This window comes from Semicossyphus pulcher, unplaced genomic scaffold, assembly GCF_022749685.1.
Source record: "Semicossyphus pulcher isolate SPU_LCO1_2020_fin unplaced genomic scaffold, fSemPul1.0.p SCAF_18, whole genome shotgun sequence".
In the NCBI taxonomy this organism is placed as follows: Eukaryota; Metazoa; Chordata; class Actinopteri; order Labriformes; family Labridae; genus Semicossyphus; species Semicossyphus pulcher.
The window spans coordinates 18,024,922-18,044,989 of record NW_027211691.1 but is presented as its reverse complement, the minus strand read 5'-3'; the positions used below and the strand labels follow the sequence as shown (position 1 = coordinate 18,044,989).

General features: G+C 40.6%; 2 protein-coding genes across 2 annotated transcripts; one reads left to right on the top strand and one right to left on the bottom strand.

The window, feature by feature from the left end:
- Window positions 1-26: 26 nt before the first annotated feature.
- zfand1 (zinc finger, AN1-type domain 1) lies at window positions 27-3,966 on the bottom strand. Its single transcript, XM_069667636.1, has 8 exons — window positions 3,877-3,966; window positions 3,320-3,362; window positions 2,618-2,657; window positions 2,393-2,526; window positions 2,125-2,216; window positions 1,830-1,948; window positions 1,540-1,695; window positions 27-267 (listed from the first exon to the last, which is right to left on the bottom strand). The coding sequence occupies exons 1-8, from the start codon at window positions 3,929-3,931 to the stop codon at window positions 91-93; spliced, it is 816 nt and encodes a 271-aa protein (XP_069523737.1). The 5' UTR covers window positions 3,932-3,966; the 3' UTR covers window positions 27-90.
- A 289-nt stretch (window positions 3,967-4,255) lies between these two features.
- On the top strand, window positions 4,256-7,474 carry chmp4c (charged multivesicular body protein 4C). Its single transcript, XM_069667405.1, has 5 exons — window positions 4,256-4,557; window positions 5,192-5,369; window positions 5,705-5,813; window positions 5,971-6,097; window positions 6,974-7,474. The coding sequence occupies exons 1-5, from the start codon at window positions 4,347-4,349 to the stop codon at window positions 7,033-7,035; spliced, it is 687 nt and encodes a 228-aa protein (XP_069523506.1). The 5' UTR covers window positions 4,256-4,346; the 3' UTR covers window positions 7,036-7,474.
- The last annotated feature ends 12,594 nt before the right edge of the window (window positions 7,475-20,068 follow it).

Here is a 20,068-nt window from a genome sequence, read left to right as displayed (position 1 = left end):
AGAAACATGTCAATGGGACATTTTATTGACAGAAATAAATGTAATACACAGGAATACAGAAATCATCCGTACAGCAGCCGAGGTGGTTCGTCAGGTCTGTGTGATGTATTCAGAAACGTCTTCCAGGCCTGAGCTCTCATTGTCCAGGTACTCAAGTATCATATTTCCTCCATTGTACAGAGGAGTTTCTGGGTGAGCCAGCAGCAAGAGTAGAGTGTCATCCATCCGGAGAGCTTCACCTGTCTGAGGGTGACACAACCGCAGCTTCTGCAGAGGCAGAGGAGACAAATTTAAGAGATACACACTATGCTGAGCTTGGAAGAAACATTTGGGGGAAAAATTTGCTTGTTCGATAAGACAAAGTAAAAAATGATTTTTTTTCAGTTATGATAAATTCTGCATTTGGCGTTCATGCTTACAACCAAACACAAACTGATATAAAATGTTGGAATTTGACATCAAGCTGCATCTAAACAGACTTTGCTCTTGTTTGAGTCAAATGCTGTGGTCAAAGTGTGAATATTATGATGGGGCAATGTTAACCAAATTGGTAGATGACAATATCCTAAGTGAAACATAGCGATAGATGGAAAAAAAGATCATGTTAACGGGACCACAAGATTCACTGTGACTGGGGATTCTGCCTCGTTACTGTCAAAGTCCGATGACATTTTTATTTCCATTAACCAGTCGTTAAACACTGCCACAGTCCATACAGGGTTCAGTTTGGTGTTAACTTCACGTGTCTTCTTCAGTTTTGTCGATTTCTTCGTCGTGCAGCCCTTTGTTTATTTTAATCTCTCTTGTTCTGCTGCACAGTTTTCCTTTTACGCCACAGTGAACGGGGCTGACACTTAATCATATGATAGACGTGGTGCTCCAGAGTCTTTGATCAGAACTGCGTCAGTAGAAATGGTCAATTAATAGAAGCAGTCTGCAATACAGAAATAACAGACCACAGAATGCTGTAATTTACCAATCAGAATCAAGGATTCAACACAGCCGTGTAATAATCTGGAATATGAGCAAGATGCACACTTCTTTGTACTCTGTGGAAATCGGATGTTTTCACAGCACAAATGACAAACAAAGGCATTTAAATGTGAGTAAAAAGTACGACTCATTTAGGCTGATTTAAGAGTTAAGCATGGTGCTGAACTGAACTGAGAAAGAAACAAATGTCTGGTCCAGTCAGCAGCAGCAATCACAGTCTAACAATGATAGAGGGCCCTCCTTGTTGATGACTTTAAGCCAATGCCTATCTTATACCAAACAACTGGATGTCAGGTGTGCAACATGGTCATGGTCAAATTTCTTTATAGAGCTCTTTAAAACATAAAGGTTTTGTATCATAGTGCTATACAGCAAGCATAAAATTAAACTTTACGACAGAAGTTAAGAACAAATGAAAAGAGCAATTAAAAGATTTTCACATGACATGAAGGAAACCTTAAAATAACTGTTTATTTTAAACAAGAAAGTTATGAAGAATGCAAGAAAAGTTTAAAAGAAATAACAAAGTAAACTCTAATCTGTTACCTTAGCTGTGAGTATGTTATTGTTGTTCTTGAGGCTAGCTAGAGAGGCTGCATAATCCACCACTTTGCCCACGCTCCATTTGGAACAGAAGAACATGGGTTGGCTCGAGTCTTTGGATTCTTTGGGAAGATACACCTGAAAATAAGATCTTTCTGTCTGGAAAGCAAAAAAATATGAGTGGAACTGGTCAGCTGGACAAAATAATAAACGCAAAACAATAAACAAAGGTACATTGAACGTAAGATGTAATTATTTCAAAAATGTCATTTTTAAATAAAATCGAATTTTACCTGTGGAAGTCCTTTGTCTCCTGCAGCATGCAGCTTCAGTTTCATTAATGCTACCTTCGCTGCAGTTGCACTGTTCTTTGCTCCCCTGCGTCCTTTACTTTTGGATCCATCCTTTGACTCTGAATGGTCACAAAAGAGTATAAGAAACACAATGCAAATTAAAAGTAGGATGACAAAAGAAACAGAAGTAAATACGTTTTGACAAAGAGAAAGAGAGGAGAGCATGGAGGTGAATACTGATCCCATGTGGACAAATAAGGAACAACAGAAGCACCAGTTAACTAGTGTAACTAACCAACTATCTTTTGCACCAGCTCCTTTGTGGCTGCCATTCGAGGCTTTTGGACCTCCAACTTCTCACACTTGTGATCATCTTGATGACGGTGGCTGTAAGGCAACAACAAAAGAAACACAAACCTTTAAGTAAACATGTTTCATTCTTAAAAGTACATATATATAGAAATTACTGACTCCTTCAGTACAAAGTGTATGAGCAAGAATGTCAAGACAAGGTATGTTGTTTTATAAAAAGGTTAATGAAAAAGATAAAACTGTGAACTTACCCCAAACAGAAATGTTTTTCACAGTGTGGACAAATAACTGGCAACAATTCTTTCCCCTTGCAGTCTTGAAAAGAGCATGGATAACTTGCTTGCGTGCTGCCACCCTCCGTCCTGGGTTCCCTTTTCACTGGCTCCTGAAAAAAAAAATTCTAAGTGAATCTAGGTGTAGTGGAAGTGGAGTAGTAATCTTACGGGGGGGAAGGACACTAGGGAAACGCATCTTACCTCTGAACATGAATGGGCTTCTCTGCCTTTGTGCTCAAGGCTGCAAGATACAAAAGAGAGAATGCATTACTGCATTATGGCATACGGCAGTTGGCAATGTCTACATTATGTTATGCAGCTTATTACTTTGACTTCCCAATACACTGGACTATTGTTTTTGATACAAAAATAACCTGACAACATTACACCTGAATATTACTTTATTCATATTTTATTCATCTTTAAAATGAGAAGATAATATGAGGCTTTTTTTTTTACTTGCATAGCTTGGAAGAATTGGGACCAAAATATGTACTGCACTACGTCTTCTTGCTACATATATATATATATATATATATATAAAAGACAATTATACTAATATTTTCACAGGGATGACTTGTATCATAAAACACAGAAAGTAGGATTACATAGCAGCATGATAATGACATTCTTGGAGTCATTCAGGCAACATATAAATCTATACATTAGGTTTCTCAGTAGAGCATGAAAAGTGGGGACTCTTGCATTACATTGTTTCACTAGCACTACACCACCTAGGTTTTTTACAGTATTCTCATACAGTCATTATACGCCACCTGGATTTTGAGCATGCTTGCATTTTTAAACTTCACCCACAGGTACTGTATTAATCAAAATTATGGATTGTAAATATTTCCTCTGACTTTAGAAATCCTTCCAAACTAGAAGATGGCGAATACTTACCAGTAAACACCACTGCAGACGTCACAAACAAATGGAAGAAAATCTAAAAGGGAAACGGGGAAATAAATTAAATTAAATTCAAGCTAAATCGAACAACAATCAGAAAACAGACTCATTGTTCGCCTACTCTGACAAAATCTGTGTACTAGGTACAACAGAATGTGCTAAAGTCTCATAAGTTAGAATGGTAGTTTGCATTCTTTTGCACTTGTACATTATGTTGATTCATTTGGGGAAACTTTCACTAGCTGATGAGATAGGTGAGAGCCAAAGACAATTTCCCCAAACTGTAATACATATAATACTTTTCATTAAATATAGTAACTAATACCTGATGTCGGTCATGAAAATAAATAAGCGAGTGGTTAGCTTTGTGGATAACGATATGAGCAAACATAAAAGTTGCAGACAGTAGAATCATGCTAACGCCAACTAGCAGCTGATATGCTAGCGATGCTAAAGAGTGCTCGGCGTGTTTCAAAGTAGCAAATTACGCCAGAATAATGACAAACTTTAATATATCTGCTTAATGTAACTCAGGTGGAATCTAAACATACCTTTCTGATTGCAGGAATCGATCTGACAATGCTTCCCAATGTCTAATTCAGCCATTAGATAGCCGTGAGCCTGTGGATGTCAACACGAACTGTGACCCCGGAAGTGACATCACAAGACTGAGATTTTCATTCTATTTTTCAAAATACTTTATTTTTATATTTTGTAAATTACATATTTAAAGTTTTGCGCGTCTTTCACATAACACAAACATTTAAAAGACAGTTAATTCGTTTATTATCTAACTTCAAGCAAGAGGGAAAAAAAGAGGTTAGAAAGAGAAAAAGAAAAGGAGGGAGTCGGGTGTCACTACGTCACGCAGGTGTGGTGAAAGGTGCGACAGGCTGGTTTGAATTGAAAGCACAAAGCCGTCGAGCTGGAAAGTCTGCTCGTAACACACCCGTCCGTTGAAACGCAGTGAGCTCGTGTTTATTTCTGTGACCTACGCAGTTTTCACAAAAAGCTGCTAAAAATGAGCAAAATCTCAAAATTATTCAAGGGCAGCTCCAGCTCGTCGAGCTCGTCAAAACACCACCGGTCTCGAGGAGGACCTTCACCCCAAGAGGCCATCCACAAACTCCGGGAAACCGAGGAAATGCTGACGAAGAAACAAGACTACCTGGAGAAGAGGATAGAGCAGGAAATTATGATAGCCAAGAAAAATGGAACCAAGAACAAGCGGGGTATGTTTTTATATATCAGTGCACCTGTTTTCCCTTGGTAAATATTATTATTGTGTGTTCCTGAGATTAAAATCGAATCTTGTAAACGTTAGTAAGCTTTAATGCAAATATCATTATTAAACTCAGGAAGGGAGGAGGTGGAAGATGTTCAAATTATTTTAGGTACAGTAAGGCCCCTTGACCCACAGCCACACATAGGCTACTTCCCCTTTGAGATCATTGGCCTCTCTATGATTGTTTTTTGAGGTAGTGATTATGTTTTCAATGTGTTATTGCTGCAGCAAGTAGAACAGGTTTGTAACAAGTGAGGTGACATATACAGTCTTCTAATGAAACACGTTACAAAAGCATAGAACCATAAACCTTCTTGAGCTGCTGTAACAAGTAAATATCAAACATTTAAAAACAAAGTTTCTCTCCCTGTGCAAGAAACCTTCATTGTTTGAAGTCCTGCTTAACTTGTTGAAACACCTAAGACTAAAAATAAACGTCACAATGTAATAGGGAGGAACCTTGTGTCTTTAAGTTTGTCAACACCCAACACTAGAAGTTCTCATCTACATAATAGTGACAGGTGGAGGAGAGGTTTGAGAGTATCAGAGGGTCTCACACTCCTACAATCTTTCTGTGTCAGCTGCCCTGCAGGCCTTGAAGAGGAAGAAGCGCCTGGAGCAGCAGCTTACGCAGATCGACGGCACGCTGTCCACCATTGAGTTTCAGAGGGAAGCGCTGGAGAACTCGCACACCAACACCGAAGTCCTGAAGAACATGGGCTTTGCTGCCAAGGCCATGAAGAAGGTCCATGAAAACATGTAAGAAGATCGATAAGAACTGGGTCTTGGGATTTTGACTTGACACACAAATTCAGAAAAATATATAAATGCACAAACAATATTAATATACATGCATAAGTATAATAGAATAGATTGTTAATAAAAAAGGCAATCAATTATTCTCATAAATAATAGAACAATAATTAGCTGGATCCCTATCATTTATAGACAGCTGTTATCCTCTTTTTAGTCATTTCTAACAGCAACAAAAAAACAGATCTAGTTTAGGGGTTTATTGTTGGGAATCTTGTTTAAGTTGAACTTTCCAATAATGTTTAATCCAAACTCTTTGTCCTCTCTTTACTTCCTTTCAGGGACGTTGACAAGATAGACGATCTGATGCAGGATATCACAGAGCAACAGGACGTTGCCCAAGAGATCAGCAATGCTATCTCCGGACCGTTCGGGGAGACGTTTGATGAGGTAAATACCTTCACAAAATGTATTTTGTTGACAACAAAGGCACTCTGTACTTTCTGTTTGACATCTGCTAATCTATTTACTGCTGTAATGCAAATGTTAAAATGGCAATAATCTATCTGACGACACTAAATTCTGTGTACTTTGTGTGTTTTGTTAGGATGAGCTGCTGGCAGAGCTAGAAGAGCTGGAGCAGGAAGCGCTTGAGGACAACATGAAGAGTATGGGCGGATTACCCAGCGTGCCCAGCTCCAGACTTCCTTCAGCACAGCCAAGTCGTCGTGGAAGTAAGTGCAACACTACAAGGACCTGACATTACACTACGCAGCAAATTATGTTTTTAACTAGCGACTACAGCTTGTTTTTAGACTTTGACAAATTAGTCTGACATTTACATCTGACATTAAACTGCGACTGCCAAAACTAAGCATGTTACTTGCTAGATATGACATATCTTATAATAATACCTTATTTCCTTTCATTACATTTATAATTACAAAGTAATTTGATCTATTGTTACTTTGGGCTCAAATAGCTTATATTCGACGAGTATCATTTTCATGTATACATGTTTTTATTGTAAGTTGATATACAGGGGGCTTGTGGGTAGGAAATCATGGGAGCTAGAGAAAGAAAGACAGGAAATGATGGTAACAAAGTCCCAAGAATGACAGACCTGACACATTGTATCAATAAGAAAATGAACAGTTTCTGCAGCCTAAGTCCTGATAGATGTTCCATAATCATTTTTAAAGTATAAACAAAGTGTAAAAGAAAATAAATGATACTAGGTGCTCACGGTAGCAAGTTGTTAAACTCCAGGTGAATACCAGGTGCTCTTGAAGGCTAGAAAGCTAACTGTCAAGGGAGGGCAGCCACTTGGCTTTCTTCAGGCGCACTCGCACCTAGCCAAGCATTTAGTTTAAAATGTCTTTATTAAATCAGGCCATCTCTCATAAAAAGAAAACATCAATATCACAGTAAGTAAACGCAGACCGGTTTCAACCCTCATCGGGTCTTCCTCAGGACGTGGCTAGGAAGAGTCATGAAACAAAATGTTACGTGAGGTTCACTTATATATCTATATATGTATGTGTATGTATATATATGTATATATATGTAAAATGATATATATTAACAAAGTGTTTCTTTCTTTTTCACAGCAACCAAAAAGAGGGTTGAAGATGATGACGACATGCGTATGTTGGCATCATGGGCTACTTAACTCAAATGAAGACGGCCTCTTATTTAGAGAAAGTTAAACACCCATGGAGATGTCTCTTTTTTTAGCATTTTATACATTTTGAAGGTTTCTAGGGAAAATGAAGACCATATTTAAAATATTTTTTGCTTCTTGGCTTGTTTAGAACTTTACAGGTTATATTTATCAAGAAATTAAAAGTTATAAGTGAAGGAATCAACGAAGTGCTTTTGAAATGAATGTCCCTACGCTTCTGTTATGTTCTTTTCTGTTCCTTTCTTCATGGTCTTACTCAGCCTGTACAGAATGCACTACTTTCATAGGCCTGATGAAGACATAATAAGGATATGACTGCATTGTTTTTAACACATACAGAATGCTTTACTGTATGTACTACAGCTGTAAATAAAGTAAATTTGCATTTATTCTGTAAGTATAATTCTTTATCGACAATAAAACAGTCCCCTACATAATGTCCAATAGCATTGTCTTGATTACTCTTCATTATCGCATACCCCCCAGGACGACAGGTATATCGACACAGTCAGACGACACATCAGGGGAATACTACGAAGCAGGATTTGCGGTTTTCGAAGTAACTTCAGGGTGAACTCTGAGATTTCAATACTGGTTCACTTCTTACCGGGGTAGATCACCATGGTAACTTATGGTGAACACCTAACCTTCTCCAAAGCAGGTTATGTTGGAGATTACAGATCAACTGAACTCATCACCACCCACTGACCAATCTGGTCTCTTGATTCAGGAGCTTTGTGAGCGGGAGGAGCGAGAGAGCGGTAGAACACTTCCGCTTTACTGTATGATTTTTATTAAATATATTCATGAAAGATATTGCCGTCATCTACCATCAGATGATCGTCATATTTTACAAAGCAGCTCAGAGCAAACTGTGATTTCAGAAAGATAAATAGAAATTACACATAATCCAGACTAACATCCACTAAACTGCAGCTGCTGAATGCAGGAAGGACAAATAGCAAAAAAACGCTGTGACTGTGTAAATGTGCCAATATAATATCACTGCTCCATCATTATATCTTTCATGATTGTATTTTAAAACCCCCTACAGTAAAGTGGAAGTGTGTTACCGCTCTCTCTCCCTCCTCCCTCTCATGATCTGCTCTCAGAGGAGGACAGGTGTGACGGCACAATCTGACATGACAGGAGGACAGGTAGAACGACGCAGTCAGAAAACACGACAGATCATGTCTGGACCTGATGTGAAAAATCGAGGTCAAAAACGGCCGCCAAAAATTGACCTCAAAAATTGAAAATGTAACATGTCCGGACGTGACATTGAAAATGGACGTCAAAAACTGAAGTAAGAAATCGACAAAAAATCAAACTCAAAATGTAACATTGAGAACCACCCCGGCCCTGTTGTGAAAAATCGGGGTCAAAAACTGAAGTCAGAAATCGACCAAAAATCGACCTGAAATCTGTATTTGAGAACCACCCCGGCCCTGTGGTGAAAGATTGGGGTCAAAAACTGAAGTCAGAAATCGACCTGAAATCTGAACAAGAGAAACCACCCCCCCCCTGTCGTGAAAAATTGGGGTTAAAAACTGAAGTCTGAAATCGACCAAAAATCGACCTGAAATCTGTATTTGAGAACCACCCCGGCCCTGTCGTGAAAAACTGGGGTCAAAAACTAAAGTCTGAAATCGACCCGAAATCTGAATTTGAGTAACCACCCCCCCTGTCGTCAAAAAAAAGGGTAAAAAACTGAAGTCAGAAAAATACCAATAATCGACCTGAAATCTGAATTTGAGAACCACCCCGGCCCTGTCGTGAAAAATCGGGGTCAAAAACTGAAGTCAGAAATCGACCTGAAATCTGAATGTGAGTAACCACCCCGGTCCTGTCGTGAAAGATTGGGGTCAAAAACTGAAGTCAGAAATCGACCTGAAATCTGAACAAGAGAAACCACCCCCCCTGTCGTGAAAAATCGGGGTCAAAAACTGAAGTCAGAAATCGACCTGAAATCTGAATGTGAGTAATCACCCCCCCTTTCGTCAAAAAACAGGGTAAAAAACTGAAGTCAGAAAATGACCAAAAATCGACCTGAAATCTGTATTTGAGAACTACCCCGGCCCTGTCGTGAAAAATTGGGGTCAAAAACTAAACTCTGAAATCGACCAATAATCGACCTGAAATCTGAATTTGAGTAACCACCCCCCCTGTCGTGAAAAATTGGGGTCAAAAACTGAAGTCAGAAAAATACCAAAAATCGACCTGAAATCTGAATTTGAGTAACCACCCCCCTGTCGTCAAAAAACAGGGTCAAAAACTGAAGTCAGAAAATGACCTGAAATCTGAATAAGAGAAACCACCCCCCCTGTCGTGAAAAATTGGGGTCAAAAACTAAAGTCAGAAATCGACCTGAAATCTGAATAAGAGAAACCACCCCCCCTGTCGTGAAAGATTGGGGTCAAAAACTAAAGTCTGAAATCGACCAATAATCGACATGAAATCTGTATTTGAGAACCACCCCGGCCCTGTCGTGAAAGATTGGGGTTAAAAACTAAAGTCTGAAATCGACCTGAAATCTGAATGTGAGTAACCACCCCGGTCCTGTCGTGAAAGATTGGGGTCAAAAACTGAAGTCAGAAATCGACCTGAAATCTGAACAAGAGAAACCACCCCCCCTGTCGTGAAAAATCGGGGTCAAAAACTGAAGTCAGAAATCGACCTGAAATCTGAATGTGAGTAATCACCCCCCCTTTCGTCAAAAAACAGGGTAAAAAACTGAAGTCAGAAAATGACCAAAAATCGACCTGAAATCTGTATTTGAGAACTACCCCGGCCCTGTCGTGAAAAATTGGGGTCAAAAACTAAACTCTGAAATCGACCAATAATCGACCTGAAATCTGAATTTGAGTAACCACCCCCCCTGTCGTGAAAAATTGGGGTCAAAAACTGAAGTCAGAAAAATACCAAAAATCGACCTGAAATCTGAATTTGAGTAACCACCCCCCTGTCGTCAAAAAACAGGGTCAAAAACTGAAGTCAGAAAATGACCTTAAATCTGAATAAGAGAAACCACCCCCCCTGTCGTGAAAAATTGGGGTCAAAAACTAAAGTCAGAAATCGACCTGAAATCTGAATAAGAGAAACCACCCCCCCTGTCGTGAAAGATTGGGGTCAAAAACTAAAGTCTGAAATCGACCAATAATCGACATGAAATCTGTATTTGAGAACCACCCCGGCCCTGTCGTGAAAGATTGGGGTCAAAAACTGAAGTCTAAAATCGACCTGAAATCTGAATTTGAGTAACCACCCCCCCTGTCGTCAAAAAAAAGGGTAAAAAACTGAAGTCAGAAAAATACCAATAATCGACCTGAAATCTGAATTTGAGAACCACCCCGGCCCTGTCGTGAAAAATCGGGGTCAAAAACTGAAGTCAGAAATCGACCTGAAATCTGAATGTGAGTAACCACCCCGGTCCTGTCGTGAAAGATTGGGGTCAAAAACTAAAGTCAGAAATCGACCTGAAATCTGAACAAGAGAAACCACCCCCCCTGTCGTGAAAAATCGGGGTCAAAAACTGAAGTCAGAAATCGACCTGAAATCTGAATGTGAGTAATCACCCCCCCTTTCGTCAAAAAACAGGGTAAAAAACTGAAGTCAGAAAATGACCAAAAATCGACCTGAAATCTGTATTTGAGAACTACCCCGGCCCTGTCGTGAAAAATTGGGGTCAAAAACTAAACTCTGAAATCGACCAATAATCGACCTGAAATCTGAATTTGAGTAACCACCCCCCCTGTCGTGAAAAATTGGGGTCAAAAACTGAAGTCAGAAAAATACCAAAAATCGACCTGAAATCTGAATTTGAGTAACCACCCCCCTGTCGTCAAAAAACAGGGTCAAAAACTGAAGTCAGAAAATGACCTGAAATCTGAATAAGAGAAACCACCCCCCCTGTCGTGAAAAATTGGGGTCAAAAACTAAAGTCAGAAATCGACCTGAAATCTGAATAAGAGAAACCACCCCCCCTGTCGTGAAAGATTGGGGTCAAAAACTAAAGTCTGAAATCGACCAATAATCGACATGAAATCTGTATTTGAGAACCACCCCGGCCCTGTCGTGAAAGATTGGGGTTAAAAACTAAAGTCTGAAATCGACCTGAAATCTGAATGTGAGTAACCACCCCGGTCCTGTTGTGAAAAATCGGGGTCAAAAACTGAAGTCAGAAAATGACCAAAAATCGACCTGAAATCTGTATTTGAGAACCACCCCGGCCCTGTCGTGAAAGATTGGGGTCAAAAACTAAAGTCTGAAATCGACCAATAATCGACATGAAATCTGTATTTGAGAACCACCCCGGCCCTGTCGTGAAAGATTGGGGTCAAAAACTGAAGTCTAAAATCGACCTGAAATCTGAATTTGAGTAACCACCCCCCCGTCGTCAAAAAACAGGGTCAAAAACAGAAGTCAGAAAATGACCAAAAATCGACCTGAAATCTGTATTTGAGAACCACCCCGGCCCTGTCGTGAAAAATTGGGGTTAAAAACTGAAGTCAGAAATCGACCTGAAATCTGAATAAGAGAAACCACCCCCCCTGTCGTGAAAAATTGGGGTCAAAAACTGAAGTCAGAAAAATACCAAAAATCGACCTGAAATCTGAATTTGAGTAACCACCCCCCCTGTCGTGAAAAATTGGGGTCAAAAACTGAAGTCTGAAAATGACCAAAAATCGACCTGAAATCTGAATTTGAGAACCACCCCGGCCCTGTCGTGAAAAATTGGGGTCAAAAACTAAAGTCTGAAATCGACCTGAAATCTGAATGTGAGTAACCATCCCGGTCCTGTCGTGAAAAATCAGGGTCAAAAACTGAAGTCAGAAATCGACCTGAAATCTGAACAAGAGAAACCACCCCCCCTGTCGTGAAAAATCGGGGTCAAAAACTGAAGTCTGAAATCGACCAAAAATCGACCTGAAATCTGAATGTGAGTAACCACCCCGGTCCTGTCGTGAAAAATCGGGGTCAAAAACTGAAGTCTGAAATCGACCTGAAATCTGAACAAGAGAAACCACCCCCCCTGTTGTGAAAAATCGGGGTCAAAAACTGAAGTCTGAAATCGACCTGAAATCTGAACAAGAGAAACCACCCCCCCTGTTGTGAAAAATTGGGGTCAAAAACTGAAGTCAGAAATCGACCTGATATCTGAATGTGAGTAACCACCCCCCCGTTGTCAAAAAACAGGGTAAAAAACTAAAGTCTGAAATCGACCTGAAATCTGAATGTGAGTAATCACCCCCCCTGTCGTGAAAAATTGGGGTCAAAAACAGAAGTCAGAAAAATACCAAAAATCGACCTGAAATCTGTATTTGAGTAACCACCCCCCCTGTCGTGAAAAATTGGGGTCAAAAACTGAAGTCAGAAAAATACCAAAAATCGACCTGAAATCTGTATTTGAGTAACCACCCCCCCCGTCGTGAAAAATTGGGGTCAAAAACTAAAGTCAGAAATCGACCTGAAATCTGAATGTGAGTAATCAACCCCCCTTTCGTCAAAAAACATGGTAAAAAACTGAAGTCAGAAAATGACCAAAAATCGACCTGAAATCTGAATAAGAGAAACCACCCCCCCGTCGTCAAAAAAAAGGGTAAAAAACTGAAGTCAGAAAATGACCTGAAATCTGAATAAGAGAAACCACCCCCCCTGTCGTGAAAAATCGGGGTCAAAAACTGAAGTCTGAAAATGACCAAAAATCGACCTGAAATCTGTATTTGAGAACCACCCCGGCCCTGTCGTGAAAAATTGGGGTCAAAAACTAAAGTCTGAAATCGACCTGAAATCTGAATGTGAGTAACCACCCCGGTCCTGTCATGAAAAATCGGGGTCAAAAACTGAAGTCAGAAAATGACCCAAAATCGACCTGAAATCTGTATTTGAGAACCACCCCGGCCCTGTCGTGAAAAATCGGGGTCAAAAACTGAAGTCAGAAATCGACCTGAAATCGACCTGAAATCTGTATTTGAGAACCACCCCGGCCCTGTCGTGAAAAATTGGGGTCAAAAACTAAAGTCTGAAATCGACCTGAAATCTGAATGTGAGTAACCACCCCGGTCCTGTCGTGAAAAACCGGGGTCAAAAACTGAAGTCAGAAAATGACCAAAAATCGACCTGAAATCTATATTTGAGAAACACCCCGGCCCTGTCGTGAAAAATCGGGGTCAAAAACTGAAGTCAGAAATCGACCTGAAATCTGAATTTGAGTAACCACCCCCCCTGTCGTCAAAAAACAGGGTCAAAAACAGAAGTCAGAAAATGACCAAAAATCGACCTGAAATCTGAACAAGAGAAACCACCCCCCCTGTTGTGAAAAATTGGGGTCAAAAACTGAAGTCAGAAATCGACCTGATATCTGAATGTGAGTAACCACCCCCCCGTTGTCAAAAAACAGGGTAAAAAACTAAAGTCTGAAATCGACCTGAAATCTGAATGTGAGTAATCACCCCCCCTGTCGTGAAAAATTGGGGTCAAAAACAGAAGTCAGAAAATGACCAAAAATCGACCTGAAATCTGTATTTGAGAACCACCCCGGACCTGTTGTGAAAAATCGGGGTCAAAAACTGAAGTCAGAAATCGACCTGAAATCTGAATGTGAGTAATCACCCCCCCTGTCGTGAAAAATTGGGGTCAAAAAACTAAAGTATGAAATCGACCTGATATCTGAATGTGAGTAACCACCCCCCCGTTGTCAAAAAACAGGGTAAAAAACTGAAGTCAGAAAATGACCAAAAATCGACCTGAAATCTGTATTTGAGAACCACCCCGGCCCTGTCGTGAAAGATTGGGGTCAAAAACTAAAGTCTGAAATCGACCAATAATCGACATGAAATCTGTATTTGAGTAACCACCCCCCCTGTCGTGAAAAATCGGGGTCAAAAACTGAAGTCAGAAAAATACCAAAAATCGACCTGAAATCTGTATTTGAGTAACCACCCCCCCTGTCGTGAAAAATTGGGGTCAAAAACTGAAGTCAGAAAATGACCTGAAATCTGAATAAGAGAAACCACCCCCCCGTCGTGAAAAATTGGGGTCAAAAACTAAAGTCAGAAATCGACCTGAAATCTGAATGTGAGTAATCACCCCCCCTTTCGTCAAAAAACAGGGTAAAAAACTGAAGTCAGAAAATGACCAAAAATCGACCTGAAATCTGTATTTGAGAACCACCCCGGCCCTGTCGTGAAAAATTGGGGTCAAAAACTGAAGTCTGAAATCGACCTGATATCTGAATGTGAGTAACCACCCCCCCGTTGTCAAAAAACAGGGTCAAAAACTGAAGTCAGAAAATGACCAAAAATCGACATGAAATCTGTATTTGAGAACCACCCCGGCCCTGTCGTGAAAGATTGGGGTCAAAAACTAAAGTCTGAAATCGACCAATAATCGACATGAAATCTGTATTTGAGTAACCACCCCCCCTGTCGTGAAAAATTGGGGTCAAAAACTGAAGTCAGAAAAATACCAAAAATCGACCTGAAATCTGTATTTGAGTAACCACCCCCCCTGTCGTGAAAAATTGGGGTCAAAAACTGAAGTCAGAAAAATACCAAAAATCGACCTGAAATCTGAATAAGAGAAACCACCCCCCCCGTCGTGAAAAATTGGGGTCAAAAACTAAAGTCAGAAATCGACCTGAAATCTGAATGTGAGTAACCACCCCCCCTTTCGTCAAAAAACATGGTAAAAAACTGAAGTCAGAAAATGACCAAAAATCGACCTGAAATCTGAATAAGAGAAACCACCCCCCCGTCGTCAAAAAAAAGGGTAAAAAACTGAAGTCAGAAAATGACCTGAAATCTGAATAAGAGAAACCACCCCCCCTGTCGTGAAAAATCGGGGTCAAAAACTGAAGTCTGAAAATGACCAAAAATCGACCTGAAATCTGTATTTGAGAACCACCCCGGCCCTGTCGTGAAAAATTGGGGTCAAAAACTAAAGTCTGAAATCGACCTGAAATCTGAATGTGAGTAACCACCCCGGTCCTGTCATGAAAAATCGGGGTCAAAAACTGAAGTCAGAAAATGACCCAAAATCGACCTGAAATCTGTATTTGAGAACCACCCCGGCCCTGTCGTGAAAAATCGGGGTCAAAAACTGAAGTCAGAAATCGACCTGAAATCGACCTGAAATCTGTATTTGAGAACCACCCCGGCCCTGTCGTGAAAAATTGGGGTCAAAAACTAAAGTCTGAAATCGACCTGAAATCTGAATGTGAGTAACCACCCCGGTCCTGTCGTGAAAAACCGGGGTCAAAAACTGGAGTCAGAAAATGACCAAAAATCGACCTGAAATCTATATTTGAGAAACACCCCGGCCCTGTCGTGAAAAATCGGGGTCAAAAACTGAAGTCAGAAATCGACCTGAAATCTGAATTTGAGTAACCACCCCCCCTGTCGTCAAAAAACAGGGTCAAAAACAGAAGTCAGAAAATGACCAAAAATCGACCTGAAATCTGTATTTGAGAACCACCCCGGCCCTGTCGTGAAAAATTGGGGTTAAAAACTAAAGTCAGAAATCGACCTGAAATCTGAATGTGAGTAACCACCCCCCCCGTCGTCAAAAAACAGGGTAAAAAACTGAAGTCAGAAAATGACCAAAAATCGACCTGAAATCTGTATTTGAGAACCACCCCGGCCCTGTCGTGAAAAATCGGGGTCAAAAACTGAAGTCAGAAATCGACCTGAAATCTGAATTTGAGTAACCACCCCCCCGTCGTCAAAAAACAGGGTAAAAAACTGAAGTCAGAAAATGACCTGAAATCTGAATAAGAGAAACCACCCCCCCTGTCGTGAAAAATCGGGGTCAAAAACTGAAGTCAGAAAATGACCAAAAATCGACCTGAAATCTGTATTTGAGAACCACCCCGGCCCTGTCGTGAAAAATTGGGGTCAAAAACTAAAGTCTGAAATCGACCTGAAATCTGAATGTGAGTAACCACCCCGGCCCTGTCGTGAAAAATTGGGGTCAAAAACTAAAGTCTGAAATCGACCTGAAATCTGAATGTGAGTAACCACCCCGGTCCTGTCGTGAAAAACCGGGGTCAAAAACTGAAGTCAGAAAATGACCAAAAATCGACCTGAAATCTATATTTGAGAAACACCCCGGCCCTGTCGTGAAAAATCGGGGTCAAAAACTGAAGTCAGAAATCGACCTGAAATCTGAATTTGAGTAACCACCCCCCCTGTCGTCAAAAAACAGGGTCAAAAACAGAAGTCAGAAAATTACCAAAAATCAACCTGAAATCTGTATTTGAGAACCACCCCGGCCCTGTCGTCAAAAATCAACCTCAAAATCTTACATCGAGGGGCGCCGGTTTCGCTCTGTCGGTAGAGCAGGCGTCCCATGTACAGAGTCTACAGTCCTTGTCGCACTGATCGCAGGTTCGACTCCCGGTCTGCCAATCTATTTGGTGCATGTCAGCCCACACTCTCTAATCCCCACATTTTCTGTCTCTTCAGCTGTCCTATCAAATAAAGGCAAAAAGCCAAAAAACAAAATAATCCGATATCAAGAACCACCCCGGTCCTGTCATCAAAAATCTGGTTAAAAAAACTGAAGTCAAAATCTGACATCCAGACCCACCCTGACCCTGTTGTCAAAAACCAGCTTCAAAAAACTGACATCAAAAATCTACCTCAAAAATGACGTAGAAAATAGAGGTAAAAAATTGACGTCAAAAATCAACCTCAAAAACACACGGCAAAATAGGTCCGGACCTGACATCGAAACAGGTCCCGCAGTGACGTCAAAAATTGACCTCAAAAACAGACATCGAAACAGGTCCGGACCTGATGTCGAACACCAAGATCAAAAGCTGACGTCAAAAATCCACCTCAAAAATAGACATCGAAACATTCCTGGACCTGACAGCGAAGTGAAGTCAAAAATTGATTGGACATCAAGAGGGTGGAGACCTACAAATACCATGGTGGTCACCTCAACAATAAACTGGACTGTTCACACAACACATACATGCACTACAAGAAGGGCCAAGAAAGTCGTCTGCACCCGCTGAGGAGACTGAGGTCCTTTGGAGTGTGCAGGACTCTGTTACGGACATTTTATGACACTGTGGTGGTGTCTGCACGTTTCTATGCAGTGTTCTGGTAGGGAGGAGTGAGCACAGAGAGGGACAGAAAGAGACTGAGCGAACTGATCAGGAGGGCCGGTTCTGTCCTGGACTGTCCTCTGGACTCCATAGAGGAGATGAGTGAGAGGAGGATGTTATCAAAATTGACATCTCTCATGGAGAACCCCTCTCAACCACTGCATGAGACTGTGGGGACCTTAAGCAGCAATTATATACATTCTCCCTTCCAAACATAGTTCATCATGCTTTGCTATAATTCTGTGTAATAATGATGGTTTTTAATGATGCTACACACCATCTATGTTGTGATTTAAAAAAAGATGATTGCACTATTTTCTGAGCCGAAAAATAACCCCTGCTTTTTCGAAAGGGAAAAATGTGTACACTGTTATTTTGTTACTGTTACCATTTAGATTGTCATATCTTTTAATCTTTTTATTGCCGTCTACTTTATTGCTTTAGTGCTTTATTTAATTTGCCTGTTTTGTGAGCTGCTGTAACGAGTTAATTTCCACTTTGGGGGATAAATAAAGCTTGTCTTCTCTTACCTTAATGAGCCAGTCAGATGACACATCAGGGGGACAGGTATAATAACGCATTCAGACGACACATCAGGACGACAGGTATAACGACGCGGTCAGGCGACACATCAGAACGACAGGTATAATGACGCATTCAGACGACACATCAGGACGACGGGTATAACGACGCAGTCAGGACGACACATCAGGACGTGAGGTATAACGACGCGGGCACACGCCACAACAGGACGACACAACAGAACACAGTCAGACGATACATCAGGACAACAGGTCCGGATGACACATCAGAAAGACAGGTATAATGGCGCAGTCAGGACGCCACATCAGGACGACAGGTATAACAACAAGCCAGGACATCGCGTATAATGACCCAGTCAGACGACACATCAGGATGACAGGTTCTAACGACGCAGTCAGAAGACACATCAAGACAACAGGTATGACGACACAGTCAGGGGACACAACAGGACGACCAGTATACGGACGCGGTCAGACCCCACATCGGGATGACACAACATGAACACAGGTATAACGACGCAGTCAGATGACACAACAGGATGACAGGTGTAACAACACATGAAGATGACAGGGAACAAAATAAAAATATAGATATATATATAATAATATAAGCATGATCCTCTGCTGAGTTAGACTATCATAAAAAAAATTAAATAAATGTTAGGAAGTGAGGTGCAGGGAAGCATAGGGAGACTTCAGGAAGACAAAAAAAAACATCACCATGGCAGGGAGTTATGCTTTGAAAAATTAAGCAGACTTTTATTTTCAGTCTCTACAAAACTAAAAGGAAAGAAAAACATGAACCAAAAAAAACTTAGCTTCAATGCTTTACATTCATTATCCAGCTCAAACAGTTCTGGTGCAGCTCTTCTTAAAAACCAGCCTCCACTCTCTCATTGCACTCACATATATAGCATGTGAGCCCGCCTTGCCAGTTCAAACTGGCCTATCAGGTCAGGACTGTAGAAAATCAAATTGACATGGTTAAACACAAATATACATGGTTTTTCTTAGGTTGCTCACACTAACAAACCTCATTTCATTCTTCACCATACAGTCATATGTCACTCTCTGACCTAGAGTGAGGGTAGTAGGTCGAAAGGCTAACTGAAAAAGGTGTAATTGAACCTCAAAATGTTCAAAAAAGGTAGCAAGACAAAGTCCAATTGATGCAAAAAATTAAGTGGTTTATTGCTCTTCAAAGACAGTCAAGGGACAGCTGAGCAAATGAAACAAAAATGCAGCAGAAAAATATTTACATCCACAGGCCAGAACCTCCATACAGCACCACAGTCCTTCTCCGACTGCTGCGGCAGTGTAGGTTCCCTCCATTTAAAGGCTAAGCCCCTCCCACTGGACCATACCATCTTTAATTGAACTCAATTAAGTAATCAATTTAACCATACATGTTATTTTCAACATCATAACCCATTACAAAGTCTATTTACATTTATGTACCACAAATTAAAGGAGTCATCAAAGCTTTCACATAATATCCAAGCTAAGAATTAATTTACAACTCCATTAAACACTCCCATCAGTTGGTATGGTGCAGTAAGATGGACTGAGCATGCTCCATACTTTTACTCAGGCACTATAAAAGTCACCCTCAAACTATCCCCAGGTCCTTTGTCACTGCCCAGCACCAGGAAGCACTGTGGTAAGAAAAGAAAAACATAATTAGATACAAACTCATGATATACCAACTTTGAACAATAAAGATTTAACTCAAAACCACAACAATGTGTTCAAATGCGTTTCTGTGAAACTTTATGGGGGAAATAGCACAGGCAACTTACTGTGATGTTAAATGTAGTTCAGTGTGTGCACCCACTAAACTATCAGTAGCATGCTACCTGGCTAACATGTGGCATGTGAAATGAGTGATGGTGTGGTGTGGTGCAGGGGAAACTGCCACAGGTTGCTCACACTAACAAACCTCATTTCATTCTTCACCATATAGTCATATATATTACACATTCAGAGGAAGAAAATCATTTCAAGATCATTCAGTATATACCTTAATTGGCTCTCAATTTCACCACTCATCCATTGTCCAATCAAATCAGAGAACCCACCTACTCACCCATCACATAAAAGGGCTGTAGTTGAGGCGTGCTTCCTCTTTAAGCACCAGCACAAGATGGCCTCCACAAAGGAGTCAAACTCTAAAAGGTTATTGTTTTTACTACTGCATGTCTTCATTGTACTTTTTAACAAAAACTTGCTTAAAATTATACTAATGCAGAGTACAGCTATTTGTATCATTTAAACCATTTCACATATATTAAAGAAAACAAAGAAAATTGTGTGTGAGAATCTGTCCACTTTTCTTGTGAAAAAGGAGTTTTAGCAAACGGCTACC